The 18,350-nt window shown below is 42.4% G+C and overlaps 1 protein-coding gene across 2 annotated transcripts; it reads left to right on the top strand.

Moving 5' to 3' along the window:
* The first annotated feature begins 5,567 nt into the window (after positions 1-5,567).
* On the top strand, positions 5,568-17,589 carry GJA3 (gap junction protein alpha 3). Of its 2 annotated transcripts, XM_033053485.1 has the most exons (4): positions 5,568-5,668; positions 7,060-7,137; positions 7,241-7,451; positions 11,007-17,589. In XM_033053485.1, exon 4 carries the CDS (start codon positions 11,024-11,026, stop codon positions 12,560-12,562), a length of 1,539 nt encoding a protein of 512 aa, XP_032909376.1. In that variant the 5' UTR covers positions 5,568-5,668; positions 7,060-7,137; positions 7,241-7,451; positions 11,007-11,023; the 3' UTR covers positions 12,563-17,589. The 2 variants fall into 2 exon arrangements, with proteins under 2 accessions (XP_032909376.1, XP_042635005.1); XM_042779071.1 differs by lacking the exon at positions 5,568-5,668 and having other exon boundaries at positions 6,857-7,440.
* Positions 17,590-18,350: the final 761 nt, after the last annotated feature.

Here is an 18,350-nt window from a genome sequence, read left to right as displayed (position 1 = left end):
ATGGATTTTTTTTTCTCTCAGCACAGTTAGTAAAAAGCTCCTTATGCCTTGGTTGTGTGTCTCACAAAACAGGCATTGTCCCAACAGGAGAAAGACATAAACCCAGATCACTGTTCAGTTTTGATCACTGTTCAGTTTTGCTGCCCATTTTACTATATGTGCAAACATTGGTGGAGTTCACTGAAGCCTGGTCTGCAGCCAGGAAATTATTTCCCACCAGTGGCATGCCATTTTGTGCTACTGATTTCTTTAATTCTAAAGGCAGACCATCACATCCTGCAGCAGTTTGAATTTTGTAGAGGAATTTTCCCTTACATAATACTTTTTTTTCTATTTTAAAGCAAGATGCATATTGCTGTTCCTTTCTGTGAAAGGCAGTAATTATTTCAGGCCTTCACAAGTTCACCATGCATGATACCCAAGTACATTCCTGGTAAAACATACTGTATTTGCTCTTACCCTGAACACAATGAAAAGGAACATCCTTGTTTAGAAGCCTTAGTTGTGGTTTGGCATAATGAATTGCCCACTGGTATTACTAGTTTAGGGCATTAATACTGATGTCATTCCTTCCTGCTCATTCTTATCCTGTCTGTATTTCTCTCCCACCCCATTCAACACAGTGCTTCCAATCTCAGGACTTGCACTGAGCCAGCAGAGTTGTTTGCACAGCTGTGCTCATCACTGGACTGGCCCACCGTTTTAGCTGATGAAGAAATAAATGTTTTGCTTTGTTGGATTGTTTTTCAGATGGGTTAATTCCTTGATCTTCATTACAAGGAGGCCATATGAACTTCCACACTGACAAGACTGCGGAGCAGTAAGCCACGGTGTTGGGCAAGAAAAGCTGCAGAGAGTGAGTGGAAGGGGTGGAGGGAATGGCAACATGAACATTATTTGCTCCTACACATGCTGCAATTTCAAGCCCCAGCCTCTGGCTGTGTTTTCCTGAGTGACTGCTACTAGGAAGGCAAAACTCCTAACTGCCTTTTCTCCCTCTGCTGTTGTACCCTTCTGTGCTCCCTATTCCTCTCTACTGGCCCTGCTTCTCAGCTACTGGCCATCTTCTTCCTTGCTCCAACACAATCTTTCCTTGCTAACTCAGCAGTGAACTATTTGAACTCTGCCTTTTAAATTTGTTTTTTTTTCAATTCAGATTTCTGCCAGATTTCCTGTTGTGGCAGGAATCAATGTGTTTCAAACACCAATATTTTTATTTCATATTTCTGTCTGTAGTGTCACCATCATACCATGACAGAATGATAGCAGGCATAATTCATCTTAGGATTCTGCATGTGCTGTGTCTCTCTTTTTGATTCTTCCCCCTAAGAGATGCCTGGCTTGTACAGTTGTAGTTCTTTCTCTGCTACATCTTACATGGATCTCTTGACTGCATGAAGATGAATGGAAAGCATCTTTCTGTTCCATATCCCAGAACATTCAGATTTATGTTGTTGTTTTCTTGTTGTTCTTGTTGTAGTATTAGGAGATTTCTCGTATTTCCAAAGGAAGGAACCAGAAAGGACCAGACCAAGCTGGTTCTGGTGGGTGAATCTCAGTGCTATTGTCAGAACAACATAACCTAGGATGAGATATTTAGTCTTCCTGTGCCTCCATTCCTACAAACTAGAACTCACGGTGTTGTCCTACAAAACCAGAAATAAAAATACTTACTGAAACCAGTTCTTATGCTGCCTTCTCTGATGTGCTTAGCTGTAGTGTTGTACAGAACACTAATCACTAACTGGTACAATAATAAAAATTAGTATGTAATATGAGATCAAACTACAGCTTCAGTCTTTTTACTTATTATTTATTATTTAATTAATTCCAAAGTTCTTAGATTCATCCATGTAGAAAACAGCTAGAGATTTAATCCTCCTTGCTTCAAGCTGTGCCTTCGGAGGTAGCAGTACCCTCTCCCAAAACCTAAATATCTTTAGTGCCATCTTCTGTAGGGCAGTGGCATGTCAAGCACAATTCTCTTTACTGACATACTGTACAATGAGCTGAACTGAAGGCATTTTTAGCTCTTTTTTTTGGCTGACTGTGTGGGTAAAACTGCTATCAGCACTGCTGAGCCATGTGTCAGTTTGGCATGGCTGAAGACATGTACCACAGCTTAGGGGTCTTTCCGCCAGACCGTGCTTGGATGCACAGTTTCATAAGAGCGATCCTCTTCTGTACTTCAAAACAGATGTTTAAATTAGGAATAGCAAGGGGTAAAACACTGTCTTAGATCAATACTGATCTGAAAAAGTCTATTTTTCTTGTTGAGCAGCAGCTCAGGTTCAGACTAAGATCAATCAAGAAATATCTCTTTAACTTATGAGATCTTTTTATAATTTCATACAGCTTGGTGTCTATTTTTTATTTTCTTTCCATGTACCTTGTAATGAAAACCTGATTCCTCTAATGTTAAAAATATTTGCCTGACTCCTCTGTCTCCCCACTTCCTGAATTCACTTTGTGCCAGCCAAATCACGTACTGCTAAATGTCTGTCTACATGTGGAACATGGGTTGTCACCTGTGTGGAGGCTTGGATGGAAGACAAAAGACAGCACTAAAGAAGACAATCCTTCTCTGGAGACATTAAAAACCCAGCTGGACACATTCCTGTGTAACCTGTTGTAGGTAACCCTGCCTTGGCAAGGATGTTGGACTGGATGATCTCCAGAGGTCCCTTCCAATCTTAACCATTCTGTGATTCTGTGTTAATTTAAGGAAGGCTGAAAAATTTGTAGGTGTGCATTTTAATGTAAAAATTTAAATGTCACCTTAAGTTGTGTATTGCTGTCTAATGTTAATGCCAATGGAGAGAACCCTTAAAGCATAATGAGAACTAGTAGTGCTGTGCTTCTTTAAAGATAAGTGAGGAAACTAGCAGGATGGCTCTTCAAGGAAATCCTTTTCTCAGAAAGTCCACATGAAGAGACACTTTTGAACACCATTAACTAATCTGAGCCTGTTTTCTTTCTGAATTAACTCCTCAAGGATACAAGCCCTACTTTTTTCTATTCACTCTTGTTTGACTACAGACCCTCCTGTTCTAGTATATGACTAACAAGTCATATGTCCTCAACATGCTTTCATGCTTGGGCTTTCACCAGTACATAGTTGGTTCTTCACTTTTAAAACCACTTCTTTCAAGTTTTCCCCATGGATTTTGCATCCCTGCCCATACCATTTTCTATAAATGACCCAGAGAGTTTTGCTGACAGACCAAACCTCTCCTATGAATCCAGAAGGGAATTCTTGGAAAGGAAATTGTTAGCTGATGGGTGTAGTCCCACAACAGGCAGGCTCTGCATTCGCTTCTCCTAGTTTGAAATGTAAAGGATTCTACCATTAAAACCTTCTCTGGTACTACTAAAAGGATGCTCCAGAATCTCACTGCCCTCCTGAGTAAGAATATTTTCCTTAAAAAAACAGGTGTCAAGGCCAATTTGACCAGATAGTGGGAAATACCACTTGAAACTTCCAGAGTGAAAAAGCCACCAGGGAAACACCCAGTGCTTCATGCTATTAAAACTTATGAGCTGCGAGACTTCACTGCATGAGGAAAGTTTAAATGTTAGGAGTTACTGCGGCTGCTGGGATTCCATCCTATACCCTAACACAACCTCTCATGCCCCAGTGCTTCAGGATCAACCCTGTTATGCCCTGTGATACATTTACAGTCACAGCAGCACTGTGTTTAAGATATATCACCCTTCTCTGAACAGTCATTTGTCCTTGTGCCACCTCTAGTGCTTAGGGTCAACAGACATCTTCCTCCCTAGTGCTATCAGCTGAGATATTTACAAGGATCAATCAACCAAGTACAAGAATACAAGAATATGGGCATGGTCGGATTCAGATTCTCAACAATTCTCTGCTACACACAGCTCCTCAAAGTGTCTCAAACTTTTTATTGGATTTTTTTAACTAAATAAGGCCTTGGGAATGACTGGTGTGGTTCTGTTTTGAGATCTTTGTAGAGGAGCTATCAAGAGAAACTCATATGTTACTGCTGGACTTGTTGAGTCATCATACCACTTTAAATCATTCTTTCATAGAACCACAGGATGGTTTGGGTTGGAAGAAACCTTAAAGATCATCTAGGTCCAACTCCCCTCGCCAAGGGCAGGGACCCCTTCTACTAGACCATGTAGCTCAAAGCCCCCTCCAACCTGGCCTTTAACAGTTCTGGGGACGGGGCATCTGCAATTTATCTGGGTAACCTGTTCCCATGATTCACCTCACACTAAAGACTTTCTTCCTAAAATCTAATCTAAATCTACCCCTTTTCAGTTTTGAGCCATTTCCCCTTGTCTAGTCACTACATGCTCTTGTATCAAGTTCCTCTCTGGATTTGTTGTAGGCCCCTGATGTATGGTCTCCTTAGATCCTTTTCTCCAGGCTGAACAGCCCCAACTCTCTCTGCCTGCCTTCATAGCAGAGGTACTCCAGCCTCTTCATCATCTTCATGGCTTCCTCTGGACTCACTTCAACAGATCCACATCCTCCTTGTGGTGGGGGCCCCTTGAGTTGGATGCAACACTCTGGGTGGGGTCTCATGTGAGCAGAACAGCAGGGGAGAATCACCTCCCTCGACCTTCTTTGAGCAGGACCACCTCCCACTCTGCTTTAGATGCTGCCCAGGCTCTGTGGCTGTTTTCCTCTCCCTGGGGCAATACTACAAAACACACTAAAGTCTAACCAAAATATAGGTGATAGTAATATTTTTGAGTATTTATGCTAAAAATGTCAAGACCTACTTTTAAATAATAACTTTCAGAACAGTGACAATTGATCTTTGCTTTGGTTTTTTTTTGTTTTTTCTTTTTCTGAAAGTTTTGTGCACAACAGCTTGACAGCTGATCCTGACTGAGAAGGGGCCTGAGGAAAAGAGGTGTTGGCAGTCCTTTGGGGCTCTTCTTGCAGGACACACAGGCACCACCTGCAAGGTTTATCTGCTCTCAGAGAGAAACCCTTTGTTTTGGTGAAGAAGAGCCAAACCTTGGTTCGGTTGTTTTGGCGGGTTTTTTTCCCCTTTTGCTCAGGTGGGTGTGACACCGGGCCGGAGGCACTCGGCGGCCGGGGCGCGGCGCTCTCCCAGCGCGGAGCGGGGCTCGCACAGCGCGTCCCGCGGGCAGCGGCGCCGGGCGAGCGGGCAGCGCCTCCCGCTCCCGGCGGGACGGGGAGGGGTTTCTCACGCTTCTGCCCTCAGCGGGAAAGAAACGCTCTTATTTCCCGGGAAATCCCGTGCAGGTGGGATGGGTCATATGCTCAGTGACAAACATTTTAAAATCCGAGCGGACAATCCGCTTGGAGCCTCCCGGGTGAGGAGAGGAGCTGCCGGCCCGTCCCGTGTGAAGCCGCGGGAGGCGGGGAGGGGAGGGGAGAGGGAGGGCCGGGTGCCCGGGGGCTGCGGGGCGGCCGACTGAGGTGCCGGTGCCGGGCGGGGAGCGTGGGCAGCAGCAGGCAGGACAGGGCGCTGGGCACAGGGCGCTGGGCACAGGGCACGGGCTCCCGGCGCCGCCCGCCCCGCCGCTATTGCCGCAGCCCAGCCAAGTTCGGGGGTGCCGCTTCCTCCCGCTTAAACGACCTATGCGCCATCTCCGCCCGGACTCTTCCGAACGAGTGGCGCCTTCGGTGCTTTGCAAAGCCTTCCTCCCGCCAAGCGTAAGTAGAGCGGCCCGGGCTGCGCCGCTCGGCCCAGGCAGGGACGCGGCGCTGGGGGCGGGAGCCTGCCCGGGGCCTCTGCCCGCTCGCCGTGTCCCCCGGCCGTGGGATGGGCGCCAGGGAAGGGCAGGGCGGGGCCGAGCCTGCTCATCCATGAGGAGGAGTCGTGGTGGGGGCCCGGCTGCTCTGAGCGCCTTGCTGAGGGACCCTGGCGCGGGTGTCCCTCTGCTCCTGCCCCACCGAGGGAACCCTCTGCAGGCAGCCGCGCTCGCAGATGGGACCGTAACTGAGCCTGGTGTGGCAGCAAGAAGTGTCCAAACCTCACCAAATAGCTCAGAAGATGCAGTGGAGGACAAAGCAACAAGTATTAATATCCAGGATGGTCGTGTAGAGACGTGAAATACCTTCCTTAAAAGTTGCCGCTCGCATGTGAATATTGATGTGCATTTCAAGCCGGTTTTGTACTTGGAGTAAAGTTAAGTCTCTGTAAATATAAAGCAGAGACATAATTTCTTTGAACGTTGTAAGGTGATGCCGCACAAAATGATGCACGAATAACACGAGATGGTTCCGGGGTTCCTTGAGGTGAGCTCTGAGTTACCTGGCCCATACAAACACTTTGTCCCGATAGTAGAAAACGGGGAAAACAGCCTCCCTGCATTGACCAGGCTGTTGCCCGGTCTCATCTTTGTCTGAGAGTTACCGAAACATGCCAGTTACTCACTTGCTCACTTAGGACTCACAAGTGATCCAAAATACTGAGATGAATAAATATTCTCAGGAAGGTATGAAACTTGATGAAGTAAAAATTTGCCAGTGTTATAAGCAAAAAAGTTGATTCATTTGTGTCTTTTTTTTTTCTTTTCCTGTAGGCAAAAAATATTTGGGTTCACTGCTGACTCACTGAAGAAATCATATAAGCCTAGCATGTTATTAGAAATCCTTAGTGAGTTAGGTCTTTAGAACACTGACACAGATACAAAGAATGAATTGAACTGAGTAGTCAGAGATACTAGAGGTATATACCTCTTTTGCTTAAAGGGAAATGAGAGAATCCTACTGGAACATTTTAGAATTAAACTAGAAAAAATTTAAATTGTTTCCAGAGTACAAAAGTGTACTTTAAGGAGTTTGAACAGAGTCTCCCTTGCAGTTATTTTTAACTTGCCTGAAGTCCTTTCAGACAGCTATTCAAACGTTGGAGTCCCTGCTTCTCTGCAGTGAAAAAGGGTCTTGAGTGTTTGAATGCCAGAAAGGCTCATCCTTCCTTTGTATATCTGGGGCGGGGGGCGGGACACTCCTCACGGTGCAGTTTTTAGATCTGTGTGGCTGATGGTATGTGGGCACCTGACAGCTCTGTCTCATTCATGCTTCACTCACTCGGGATGTAGGACTGTTGCCCTCATGCTCCACGGCTGTTCTGCAGTCCCCCGGTAGCTCCACACCCTTCACACCTTTCTGCTGCACTGGTAAGTCGCTGTCTTTTCCTTCCCATGTACAGCTCTAAGATGACATTTGAGTATTCTGGGGGAGAAAAGGGGTTGCTTTTTGTTCCTGTTTTTATTCCTGCAGCAGTGAATCAGGGCAGGGGTTCCAGCAGGGAAGAGAGGAGTTTCACAGGTGGGGTGTAGCTCTCCTCCTGGGCTCAGTCCTGCACTCCTTGCGCTTTTCCTTCACTCAGGCCAAACTTTCACTCAGAGGTCAAGTGGAGTCAAGAAGAAGTCAAAAGAAGTTTTGCCTGGGATTTAAGGAGGAGGCTCCATAGCAGTAAAGTAAGTTCAAGGTAATAACAAGATCAGTTAAGGAATTAATTTTTAACAAGTGTTTAAAATACAATGAGAGCAGTGATAGATGTGTCTGAAAGTTTGACACTGGGAGCATGAATGACGGTGTATTTCAAATCCTCATTTAAACAAGCTTATAAAATGAACTCTGTTGTGATTTATGAAACACTCACCGTTGTGTTCCATATATATGTACATGGCCAAATACCATTAAGTTTCACTGGAAATTATAGTAGCTCATTCTATGCCTGCACATATGCCAGTTTGTCTGGAATTACATGGTCACGCTGCAGACTTTCTGCAGGATGACTGCTTTTGTCTGATTTAAGTTAGCAGAGTTAAGAACCTGGTAGTGGTGGAGATGCCTGATTGTTTGGTGTAAAAAGAAATTAAATACTGCAAGTTGTTTTAACAGCTTTTTTTTGTCATAGTGCTTTATAAAATAGAGACAATTTTGAAGAAAAAATCCCAATCCCAAGTTTTTAGACTGTCATGAGAAAGTAAAGGAAATGGGGGCTGAATTTAAGAAATTATATTCAGATAAGGATATCTGTTAAGTTTCTAGATATTTGTTATGGGACATTTTTTGGATGTACCAGTAAAATGAAATCATAAATACATGATAATCATCATAATACAGCTTGTTCTTATTTGTGTGCATATGTGTATATAAATACATAAACATGTACATGTTTGAGTTAATTTTATTAAAATGTCAAATTTTGCACATCTAGTGCACATAGTGCACACAGTGATGAACCTCTTCAGTGACATCATCAGAAATAAAAATAACTGGAAAGTTTGTCAATGTCACATTATAATTATTCTCCTGCAGAGGGATAGATATGACATTGCAGCTTCTAAAATTTATTCTCGCTTGCTTGTTCTCTTTGTTACATGCAAAGTGTGTTTGTGCATGTACTAAAACAGTAATTAATAACACAACATTGATTCTTAAATGCCATGCCAATTTTTATGAATGTCCATTATTCAGTGTGGTCTTAAAGGAATGATTTTCTAATACAAGAAATACAATACAATCAAATACACCAAATAATACAAGACTCCCAGTTCTTATTAACTGATACAAAGGTTCATGAAGTCCTTGCTTTTCTTCCCATTGAATTAGGTTATTTTCTGAGACAGATTCTGTGTCATTCCCTTGTGGGTATTCATGGACATCATGAAATGCAGATAAAGATGTTTCATTTCTTAATCTGTGTTTTTTTTCCTAGCACAAAAAGAAAAAATGTCTCCTTTCACAATCCATATTGGAGATTAGGTCTAAACAGTTGCCTGCACTGAAAGTAATACTATACAGTTGAATTTTATGTAATACTACAAAAGCAAGCTTGGGATTATTCTCAGCTAAAATACTGAGGTGTTTGAATTTAGGCATAGGCATTGTTGAACTTAATAAGGAAAAATCAGATAGCCTCTGAGCTTTGTGAACCTTCTGTATTTGTTTAATGTAATTTAATAATGATTTGTATCAAGGCACCCCTTTGCAGTTGTTGGTGGGATTTTTGGATGAGTTACATTGGCCTTAAGAATTGCTCACTGAAGAATGTATTGACATTGAAGAAAGACAAAATTTATTCAGCTTTGGGCTACTGTTTTAAGAGGAGAAAAAATATATTCTTCAAAATGAATCTGAATATATTTTTTAAAACATCAGTATTTCATTGTTAGTGTCATAATTTAGTTTATCATGTTGTGTTGGAAAAAGAATCCACTTATATTAAAGGGAATATGTTTTTAAAGAATATCAAAGATGTATCTTCATGGGGAATTTTCTTAAATTAACTTTGTGTGATAAAAAATGAATTAGTATACCATAGAACTGCAAAATACTAATGGGTATGTTGTTGCTTTTTGTGTGAAAGATTACTACTCTGCAGTTATAGGTATTTCATTGCCGCACAGTAAAATGAAGTTATAAAAAGTATCTTAAATACATTTAGTTTCTTTTGTTGCCTTAACTAAAAGCCCAGAAGAAGGTCAGGACAGACTTTGGAAGTACTTCTTTTGGAAAAAACAGAGACATGATTGCTGGAAATTGCACTCATATAATGTGAGAATAGTACACTTCTTCAGTGGTAAATTCCTAGCTGCAGTGATAAACATCTTTTTATCCTTGGGAATTGTAAGACACTCAGGTGTTTGGATGAGATGTGTAAGTATAGTAAGATGTAATTAAGTTATATATATAAAATAGTCCAAGATTTTTAAACAAGAAGATAATTACTTTTCTGATAGTGGGTTTTTTATATGCAAATTGTTAAATCTGAACTACAATTACGACACAAGTATTTCTGAAGGTATTGAAGTTAGCTGAAAGCAAAATTTTATATTTTGTTTTTAGTTAAAGGTTGACATATAAAATATAGAAGTGAGTTTATTAGGGGAATGAATTGTACTTCTTGCATATATTCCAGTATTCTTACATATAATCCAGTTAGGAACAGGCCAAGGATAACAGAAGTGTGATACCAGGAGGTTTCTCTTTTTTCTGAATTGGAGGAAGCTTGTGAGGAATCTGATATTAAAAAAAAAATCTTGCATTTTAAGCCTTTCCAAATCAGCCATTATGTCTCTGCCTACAATTGGACATGGGAGGCCCATCATACATGAATTGGTGGAAACTGCTGAGAATATATGCCAGTTGTTTGTCACAGAAGTAAGGTCATAGGATATAATTCTATTTTTTCCAAGAAAATATCTTATATAGTTGCTGAAATGACCTTGAGCTTGTTGTTTTGGTTTTTGTTTTATTTTGTTTTGTTTTAGTGATGTTGCTGTAGTTATGGTTCAGTGACACCAACAGCCAGGACAGTAGGGGAAATGGCATAGAAACTTTTTCAGCATTCTTCTCAGAATTTATCTTTCTTTCCAATACTTCAAATTACTAAAATGTTTGGTATTTTTTAGAAATAAACAAATTTGAACATGATTAGGCTTTGAGAACATGCTTGCTGAGTTGTGTAGATTCTAAAATTCAGCTGTAAATTCCATAGGTTTTGAGTAATTCTTTTTCTATGTTTGTGCAGTTTGAAAATAGCAGAAACCTATTACTAACTTTCTGATTGCTGGACGACATACATTCTGATAACAATAAAATTATTAGACAAATTTTGCATTACACGCTGAATACCAGTGCAGCTGCATTAATAGCAGGATTATTTTGTTTAATTGATCTGATTTCTACCTGTTCTTTTCTAAATATAAGCAGGAGCAGTTAGAGTGATCTCAGACAGAGGAAACTGAAATGGGGTTTTTAAATATTTAAATCTGGTAGAAATTCTAACTTACGAATCCTTCTTGCCAGTTGTGTATAGGCACTTAACCCTGTATGGGCTCTGTGAGAGCATTAAACATCTCCCTTCTGTGCCCACCAAAGGCCATGGTTGCGTGTTCCTGGGGTTATTTAGTTCTGCAAAAGCAAGTGCCCTTAAGAAATATCATTTGTCGAGGATCAATCTGTTCTGCCCCAGTGTTGTATAATTATAAGATGTTTTAACATTGCTCTAATTGCTTTGGTGTTCTTGTTGTAGGTTAGAAATCTGAAACAATGGGTGACTGGAGCTTTCTGGGGAGACTGTTAGAGAACGCGCAGGAGCACTCCACGGTTATTGGCAAGGTTTGGCTGACGGTACTGTTTATCTTCAGGATCCTGGTGCTGGGGGCTGCTGCTGAGGAGGTCTGGGGAGACGAGCAGTCGGACTTTACATGCAACACGCAGCAACCTGGTTGCGAAAATGTTTGCTATGACAAAGCCTTCCCCATTTCTCACATCCGCTTCTGGGTGCTGCAGATCATTTTTGTCTCCACTCCAACCCTCATCTACCTGGGCCATGTCCTGCACATTGTACGCATGGAGGAGAAGAGGAAAGAGAAAGAGGAGCTGAAAAAGAAGGGAAGCAGCAAAGATGGCAGCTACCCAGGAGCAGCAGCATCTGGCAGTGGTGGTGGAGGAGGCAGCAATAACGTCAAAGATCAACCTATTGTCAAAAGGGGGAAAGAGAAGCTCCCAATCCGTGATGAACGTGGTAGAATCCGTATGGGGGGTGCCTTGCTCCGTACCTATGTCTTCAATATCATATTCAAGACACTGTTTGAGGTGGGCTTCATTGTGGGCCAGTACTTCCTATATGGCTTCGAGCTAAAGCCGGTCTACCAGTGCAGCCGCTCACCTTGTCCACACACTGTGGACTGCTTCATCTCGAGGCCCACCGAGAAGACCATCTTCATCATCTTCATGTTGGTGGTGGCCTCGGTCTCCCTGCTGCTGAACATGCTCGAGATATATCACTTGGGGTGGAAGAAGCTTAAGCAGGGCATGACAAGCCAGTACATCCTAGAGATGCCTGTCGCAACGATGACACCAGTTATGGTAACGGGGGAGTCCAAGCCTGTTTCCCTGCCGCCACCAGCACCCCCTGTGGTGGTCACGACTGCCACGCCGGCCCCTGTTCTGCCGGACACCCGTGCTGTCACACCGCTGCTGGCCCCAGTGACCATGGCATCATACTACGCTACAGCTGCTCCGAGACCACGGCCCCCCTCCAACACGACGTCCATGGCAAGCTACCCTGCTGCTCCGCAAGTTCCTGAGGAGAGGCACCGTGCCGTGACTCCCACACCCATCTCCACTCCCGTCACCATCCCGACCCCCATCCCCACGCCCACGCCAGCCGTCATCAACTACTTCAACAGCAGCAGCCGTGCCCTGCCGTCCGAGCAGAACTGGGTCAACATGGCAGCTGAGCACCCGGGGAAGGCTTCCTCCAGCTCAGCAGGCTCCTCTACCCCCAGCAGCGTCCGGCATCCCCTTCCTGAGCAGGAAGAGCCGCTGGAGCAGCTACTCCCACCCCCGGCTGTGCTGCCCATTGCCGCGGCCAACAGCGGCAGCAGCACCAGCCTGAGCGGGGCGAGCGGCAGCAAGTGGGATGTGGAGGGCGAGGTGGAGCTGTCGGGGGCACGGCCCGTCTCGGCTGCCTGCACCACGGTGGAGATGCACGAGCCCCCGCTGCTCGTAGACACGCGGCGCTTGAGCAGGGCCAGTAAGTCGAGCAGCTGCAGAGCCCGGTCAGACGACCTGGCCGTGTAAGGCGGTCGCCCGTGCTCGGGGGAGCAGGTGCTGGAAGGCGGAGTGGGCAGGGGAGCTGCCCGGGGAGGCCAGGCCTGGCGTGGGTGAGAAGGCCTGGGTTTCAAACTTAGACGCTTGCTGTTTTTGCACTCTGTGAGTTGTAGTGGGGAAAATTATCGACATTTTCTAATAGGTCAGGGGTGACCGAAGCGCAGCCCGTGGGCCGGGGGACCAGTCCCACTCTCCTTCATGTTCACGGCAGATCTCTCAAGGCAGCTGCAGGGAGGCCTGCACAGATAAGGGGGCAATGGTAGCTGGTCATGTGCCTGAGGCCGACTTTCAGCCGAGAAAAAAGTTAATATCCCTAGTGCCCATACACCTGGCTGTCATCTCCCTCCTGCCCTTGCCTTCACTTCAGCTCTTCTCCAGAAGCTTTACATGAGCAGATGCAATGACTTACTTTCTTCCTCTTAAATCGCTTGTAGCCCTATGGCAAACATCAGGGTGCGTGTATTTCCTGTTGGCACCTGTTGTGTCTACGGACCAACTTGCCCTATTAAAGGTAACTCAGTTTCTTCCATATAACATGACTTAAGCCTTTGTATTCATGGCAAGTCACCCATGCGGTCCTCGGCCAGGCGGAGTTTAGGGAACCCCTGGAATAGATTTTTGAGGTTCTTCTTTCCATAATTTTTTTTTTTTTTTTTTTTTTTTACTCTTGATCTGTTAGGAAGTGTTCGGTTTGACCTTCTATCCAGTGTTTGCCAACCATGATCACACCATGTTTATAAGCCTGCAAATATGTTTGAGCATGTTTGACTATAATTTTAGCTGACTTCTAAAATTGCTTACAGGAGGACAGGAATTCAAACCACACCTCAGAAATTATTGCACAGAACAATTTTTCTTCAGAAAGCAAGGATTATCATTTCAAAACACTGTGGCCCCATACACTGCCCGTGAACGAACAATTAGGATAAAGTACAGCTCTGCATTTTAGACTATTAGATACCAGCTTAAGTTTGTTGAAAAAATGCTTTTTAGAAGTAAACTTGAGTGCTTATATTTGAACATTTTGAGAATAATCTGTAGGTTTAAAGTTACTTGACTGTGTACTTAATAATTTTAGTTTGATCTTTGATCTTACAAGAAAATGTAAGAGGAAAGGAACTTACTAATGGTGAAATTCCTAAAGCAACATTATTTCCTGTTGCGTACCGTTTAACATCAATCTGTAGTGTCCTTAGGTCAGTGAAAACAGACTTATATAATTATTGCAGAAAAGGTGGCTAAAATATCTGGGCAACCTGGTGGCTGAAGAGTCTATCCTGATCCGACTGAAGTCACTTTCAGAATTTCCATTCAATTTAACAAGGAGCAAGATTTGGGAATGGAGCTTGCAGGCCTTATTCAAGCAAGACTAACATTCACATGAAGTTTTGGGAGCCAGAAGAAATTTAGATTTTGGGCCTTAGAAAAGACATTGAAATCCTGCTTTTGAAAAATGTGTGTGCCCCTTAAAAAGGGTGAAGGAAAGTACTGGGGTTTTTTTGTAAGGTGCGGCTTTCCTTTCAGTAGGCTCTGTCCTTTAGTCCCTCCTTAACAAGATGTTAGAATTCTGCATGCCTGAATAGGCTCAGGAGAGTTTTGGTACAGGAGGAATACAGAATTAGGCCGAGCAAAATCCAAAAAGCCTAAAGCTTGGAGTCAGTCCTGTTGCTGCTATAAATCGAAAGTACTGTAACTGGAAAAGAGAATCAAACACACCGGGATAGCCTTTTGCATCTTCAAAGTGTTTGGCCTGGCAGTGCAGTCCTTACTCAGGCAAAGCAGGGTCAACCTGTAGCAAGTAGTTAACATTACCAGTTATTTCTGCTGTTAAATGTTTTTCTGAGTGTGCTTATTTTATTCAACAGTCAAAATATATTCCCACTACTCAAGATTAAACATTTTTACTGCTTTCTGAGTAGTCACAAATAGCTTCTCATGATCAGAAGCACTGTTCTGCAGCCTTTGGGCATGTTGTCTCATGACTTCCTTGTCCTGCTTGTGTTGAACCAGGTGAGGAGAAGTCCTTCTGCTGCCATGGATCTTAAGGGCAGCCACTGCATTGAAAGTCGATGTGTAGTAGTACAATAAAGATATTTATTATTAGGTATTCAGCTTCAGGCATGCTCTCATGGATTTTCTGTTATAAGCCATAAAAACGCTTTCTGCAAGAAAACTAAAAGCCAAGTTCTGCTTTATCATTGCATCCCTGATATTGCATTATGCTGAACATAGACTAAAGTTGATGAAGTTGCCTAGATGTAAGCAAAAGCAGAGATTAAGATTCAAAATTTTTAGATTTACTAGCATCTATAGTAGCAGTTTTGTAAGTTTTGATAAATGCCAGTTAACTACATAGTTAAAATAATGCAATATATGCATCTCTGTATTTTAGCACATTTAGTTTATGGGCTACATTTTCCTTTGTTTTATGCTTCTGAAGAATGAAGTCAAAGTCTTTCTGGAGTGTATTTACATAAACCAGACCACTTGGAATGTGTGCTTTTTTATATGACTTCCTGAGAGCAAAACTGATGTTGTTTGACTGGGCTCTGCATCTTGCAGCCCTTGCTTTAGTACTACCCTCACAGAGTGTGTCCTGCAGGATTGCATCCATATTGTATATAAAAAATAGTAAGAGAGATAGATTTATCTTAGGATCAACAGAGATCTGGGCTGACCTTTTCAAGTTAATGTGTGTGGTTAGACCTGCAGAAGGCTTTTGTGGAATATATGGTATTTTCAGCCAGAATAACTACTGGAAAGCTCTAAAAGATGGTTTTTCCTGTTAGGTGAAGCTCGGGGGGAGAAATGTAACTCTATTGCAACCCCTAAGAGAAGTCTGAGAGAGCAGCCTCTGCATCCAGGCAGTCCTTGTCTGAGAAAGCAAAGCTACAACTCACAGGTTGCGCTTTTAAGATCAGCTTAAGTTCCATCACGTAACTATGCAGCGTCAAGCCTCTTCATTGCCTACAGTTTCATTTGGAGTCCAGTAACTGTTTCTTCATTTGAGCCCAGGTAACTGTTTTGGCAGAACTCCTCCATAGTGCTTACAACTGCTTGTAGTTGCTGCATCACATCTGGATTCAGATTTGTTGAAAGAAAAATCTTACTGGTGTGGCTGATTTTGGGGACTTCAGTCTTTACTCAGGAATGATCACTGAATTCAACATCCTGTGAGTCGAGTGCCGAATTCTATGCAGAATTCCGCAGTTTTAGAAAATATGTACAAACATCCACTGACTTGCAGAATAGAGTCTTTCGGCAAAAAATTATCTTCTAATTTCTAAGTCATTGACTCTTTCACATCACTTAATTGCAAAGTTTCATGGGAACTGGTAGTGATACCCTGATTTAGCCTGGCTGTTCAAGCCACAATTCTGAAAGACCTCAAGTGCACAGCAAAGATGAAACCTGTAGGTAAGTTATCGCAAAAGCAGAAGTCAGAACAGAATCATGCCTAATATTAAACAGACTGAAAAAAACCCACTAATTTTTGCTCTTTGAGTAGAATAATTGTGGGAAAACTTGTTCTCTCTCTTACTTGAAGTTAAAAAATATGATGAGGTAAACTATGGAAAACTAAAAAAAGATACTCTTTGAACAAGTTACCAGGTGTATGATGTACTACTCTTTTTGCAGTATATTTGTTGTTCAGCAAGGCACTCAGAGCTAATTAAATGTCTGACATTTTGCAGCTCTTGAGATTATTATCTGGTATGAATACATAAGTGTAGGATCAGTAAAATAATAAAAGCTAGCTTTAAAAATCAGATCACTATTTAGGTCCTTTTTGGTTAGGCATGGCACCTCCTCAGCTGCTACAAACTGTTGTATTCCACTGAGTTCATATGGGTGACAGCAGTCTGCAGGAGCAGAGTGTTGAGCCCCCAGATCTTTTTGTTTTATACAGACACTAACACCATGGATTGAACAGGCTGGATTTTTTTTTAAATTCCAAATATTTTACTTTGATTTTTCTTGTGAAAAGTGTGCTCTTGTAATTTTGACTTTCTGAAGTTTACATTCAGTTTTTGATTTCAGATTGCACATTTGGATGAGATAAACTGCTTTCTAAGTTTACATTTGTATAAGAAGTAAAAGAATGACTCTGCCAATGTGTTAAACGTGAGAGAAATGTCTTACTATAACACAGGAACTCTTCAGACGTAAGGCAGTACCATTAAATTTAACCTGATCACTGATGCATAGTATCAGCTTTCTCTGTATAATTAAAATATGGGCGTTGGAGATATAGGGAGCACACCATGGAAAAAATATTTTGCATCATGAACTCAATTATTGCCAAATAAACTAAAGTTCACTATTGTTCATACGCCTTCCTGTGTGTTTAGAGCTTCAATGACAAAAATTAGCTGTGACGTATGTCGTTTACTTGCTAACTTTACAGCCTGGTTTAAAATTCCAAACAGAGTACTTGTGAATAAACACTGCAATGTTACACTGTAGAAGATTTTACAAAAAAATAAATGTTTTGCTTTCTAGGCAAAAATATGGTTCTGAGCCTGCAAATACAATTTCATGCGAGTTATTTTAACTTTTGCAAGTAAGACCATTAAAGACAATGGGATTGTTTGCATAAACTAAAAACACTGATGTGATAAAGAAATTGTAGATTTGCATTTAAAGTTTGCTGTAAGATGCCTATCTAATTCTAGAGTTTTCAGTTCTTGAAGAGTTACGCAAGATGTGTGAGGATATTTCAAGGTGGAGAGTACATTGCTATTTGCATTGCCACTGTTTCTCACAGTTAAAGGGTTCTAAAGCATAAGAAAGCTTACTCAGAACTTTCTTGTTGCTTTCTGGATGTTTGTCTTTTACATGACAGAACCTGACAAAAAACATAGCAAATTTTCTGGGCAATAGTAACAAAAAAACCAGCAAACAGTTAAAAGTACTGTCTTCAGAGAAGTGCCTTGTATATTAAATTCTGTAAGAAGCAACTTGATGTAAACGTTAATTTACCTCATATGTTTACAAAATTGTGACTAAATAAACTTTTTGTACCACAGCATTGCCTCTTCTAGATTAAATTTTCATGGTTGTGCTTTTAAAATACTAATGTGACAGAACAGTTAGTTCCCTCCCTTTATTCACTCACACTGCAGCTTCCCTCCGTCATGTGAAGTGCTCGCTGAGTTGCATCTCTAGGAAAACTGGATGCTGAAACCTGTCTCCATGCAGAACTCCCAGTGGATTCAAAGGAAGGTCACAGTCCAGGAGACACATGGGAACAAGACCCACTTGAGCATGTGCAAAGCTGAAACGCTGACTAACTTGACATCTGTGGGAGATCTGCTTCTACCTTCCACCAAATCCAGGTTTCACTCTTGGCTCCTGCTTTGTCACAGGAGTCAGTGTCACTGTTCATCTCGTGCAGTGTGACATTAGCAGGGACTCCCACCTTTCACCCACTGCTGGCTCCCTAACTGATTTATCCATCTAGTTGCTGTGCCTTGAGACTGTTAGCTATAAATGCATGACAGATTTTAGTGCAGGGAAAGTGTGTGTCCTTACTGGGGATAATGTGGGGTGTCCACTGCATTTGCAATTTGCTGATTTGCCCCTTATGGGAACGTTCACAGTTCAGCATGCAGAAGTGTAACTCAATTCTGCACTGAAAATGTGCAGTGTACTAAAGGCAAGTCAGTCTAGGCATTGTATTGTCCCATGAAGAGGCCAGGGCCAGATTTCTGGGAAGTTTTACTTGTGGGAAGCAGCAATGTGGCCAAGACTAAGT

This window comes from Catharus ustulatus, chromosome 2, assembly GCF_009819885.2.
Source record: "Catharus ustulatus isolate bCatUst1 chromosome 2, bCatUst1.pri.v2, whole genome shotgun sequence".
Classification (NCBI taxonomy): Eukaryota; Metazoa; Chordata; class Aves; order Passeriformes; family Turdidae; genus Catharus; species Catharus ustulatus.
Note: the sequence above shows the minus strand (reverse complement) of the source record. Positions and strands in the feature narration are given on the sequence as shown.

Coding starts and splice junctions, on each gene's coding strand:
- GJA3 (XM_033053485.1), top strand. CDS start 11,024: ATGGGTGACTGGAGCTTTCTGGGGAGACTGTTAGAGAACGCGCAGGAG.